We start from the raw sequence: 1,785 nt of genomic DNA on the forward strand, positions 1-1,785 counted from the left end.
ATGTAATTCTGCCTGCGATTGGCATTAGCAATCCGATGGAAGAATCTCGTGCACTTGTCCCCCTCTTTCAACCAACGGATCCTAGATTTTTGCCTCCAACTAATTTCTTCTTGAAGGAGGGAGGATTCTAGCTCTCTGGCAAGCGCCCTTTTCCTCTCGATCTCCTCGATAGATAAGCCTCTCTTTTCTTCCGCCCTATCAAGAGCTTTAAGATCATCCATGCGGGCCTTAACACTCACCCCCACATTGCCAAAATCTTGGTCATTCCATCTCTTAATGTCCTATTTGAGAGCTTGCAGCTTCTTAGAAAGGATGTAACTTGGGGTGCCATGAAAATCATACGAGGCCCACCAACTACGAACTTTATCCACAAAACCCTCCGCTTTTAGCCACATATTCTCGAATTTGAAGGGTCTTTTACCTCCCGAAAACGGATTGCACTCCAGCATAATAGGAGCATGGTCGGAGCAAACCCGAAGCATCCTTTTTTGCCTCAGATCCGGATGAACAACCTCCCAATCCGTAGAAACTAGAAACCGGTCAAGCCTAGACCAAGAGCGACTATTGGACCAAGTGGAGATCTCCCCAACTAAGGGAAGGTCCATGAGGCCCTGCTCCGAAATGAATTCACCAAAATCCCTCATGGTAGCTCGAGAATAAACTCCCCTCGATCTTTCGCTTGGATAAAGAGTAACATTGAAGTCCCCACCAATACACCACGGCATATCCCAACAACTCATAACCCCTGCCAGCTCCTCCCAAAGAAGACGTCTAGAATTGACTCTATTAGGCCCATACACCCCCGCGAACGCCCAAACAAGACCATTCGCCACATTTTTGAAAGAACAAGCCGCCACATAACTGCCCAAAACAGCATCAATCTTCTCTACTACCCTCTTATCCCACATTAGCAAAATGCCACCCGACGCCCCTCGAGAAGGAACATAGCACCACTCCACATACGGGCAGCCCCAAACACTCCTCACTAAGCTGATTGAAATACAATCCAATTTGGTCTCTTGAAAACAAATTAAATCTGCCTTCTAGCTTCTAAGCAGATTTCTAACCCTCAACCTCTTCACCATCTCATTCAGGCCTCTCACATTCCATGAAATAATCTTCATCTTCATGAGTTAACTCGATTGACCCTCCCCTTATTCCTCTCCTTCCCAGCATAATCCAAAAAATTAACTGAAGACTGCAAATTTGTTAGCTCTCTCTCACCTTTTTTGACTGCAGATGTAGCCTCCTCCCCTTCCATTTCATTGTCCTTTTGGTCAGCCATAAGCATCCCAATGGTGGCTTCGAGCTTCCTTTCATCTCCATCACACGATAAACCAACCTCTTTACAAACCTGAATAGTGAAAACCTTCTCCTGACCCTCCATCAAATCCTCATTCAATGAATTTGGAACACAGGACACCTGGGTCGAGGATACCACTACTGCAGGGGAATCTCCGCCCAAATTTACCCCCGGCGCCGTGCCCAGAATACCCATCATAGAACCACCCGAAAGTTGTTCCACCAAGCCGTACCCCGATAGTTCCACACCTGAGGCTGTTCCAGCAACACCCCCAAAGCGCTCCGACGGCTTCCACCTTACAGCCTTCTCCCCCAAAATCCCCTGACCAGAGCCACTCGACCCACCCTTTGAAACACCTTGATCATCGTGTCCGAGAATTGGAGAAGGAGAGCCGTCAGAAAGTAAGTCCATCTGCGATTTACCCCGAGGGCTCGAGGCAGAACCCATTGTCGACTTAGCCTGAGCAGGGGTACCCACCATCG

At 48.1% G+C, this 1,785-nt stretch overlaps 1 protein-coding gene across 1 annotated transcript; it reads right to left on the reverse strand.

The window, feature by feature from the left end:
* Nucleotides 1-281: 281 nt before the first annotated feature.
* On the reverse strand, nt 282-908 carry LOC132177995 (uncharacterized). The gene has a single exon (XM_059590466.1). The coding sequence runs from the start codon at nt 906-908 to the stop codon at nt 282-284; it is 627 nt and encodes a 208-aa protein (XP_059446449.1).
* Nucleotides 909-1,785: the final 877 nt, after the last annotated feature.

Source organism: Corylus avellana, chromosome ca4, assembly GCF_901000735.1.
Source record: "Corylus avellana chromosome ca4, CavTom2PMs-1.0".
Classification (NCBI taxonomy): domain Eukaryota; kingdom Viridiplantae; phylum Streptophyta; class Magnoliopsida; order Fagales; family Betulaceae; genus Corylus; species Corylus avellana.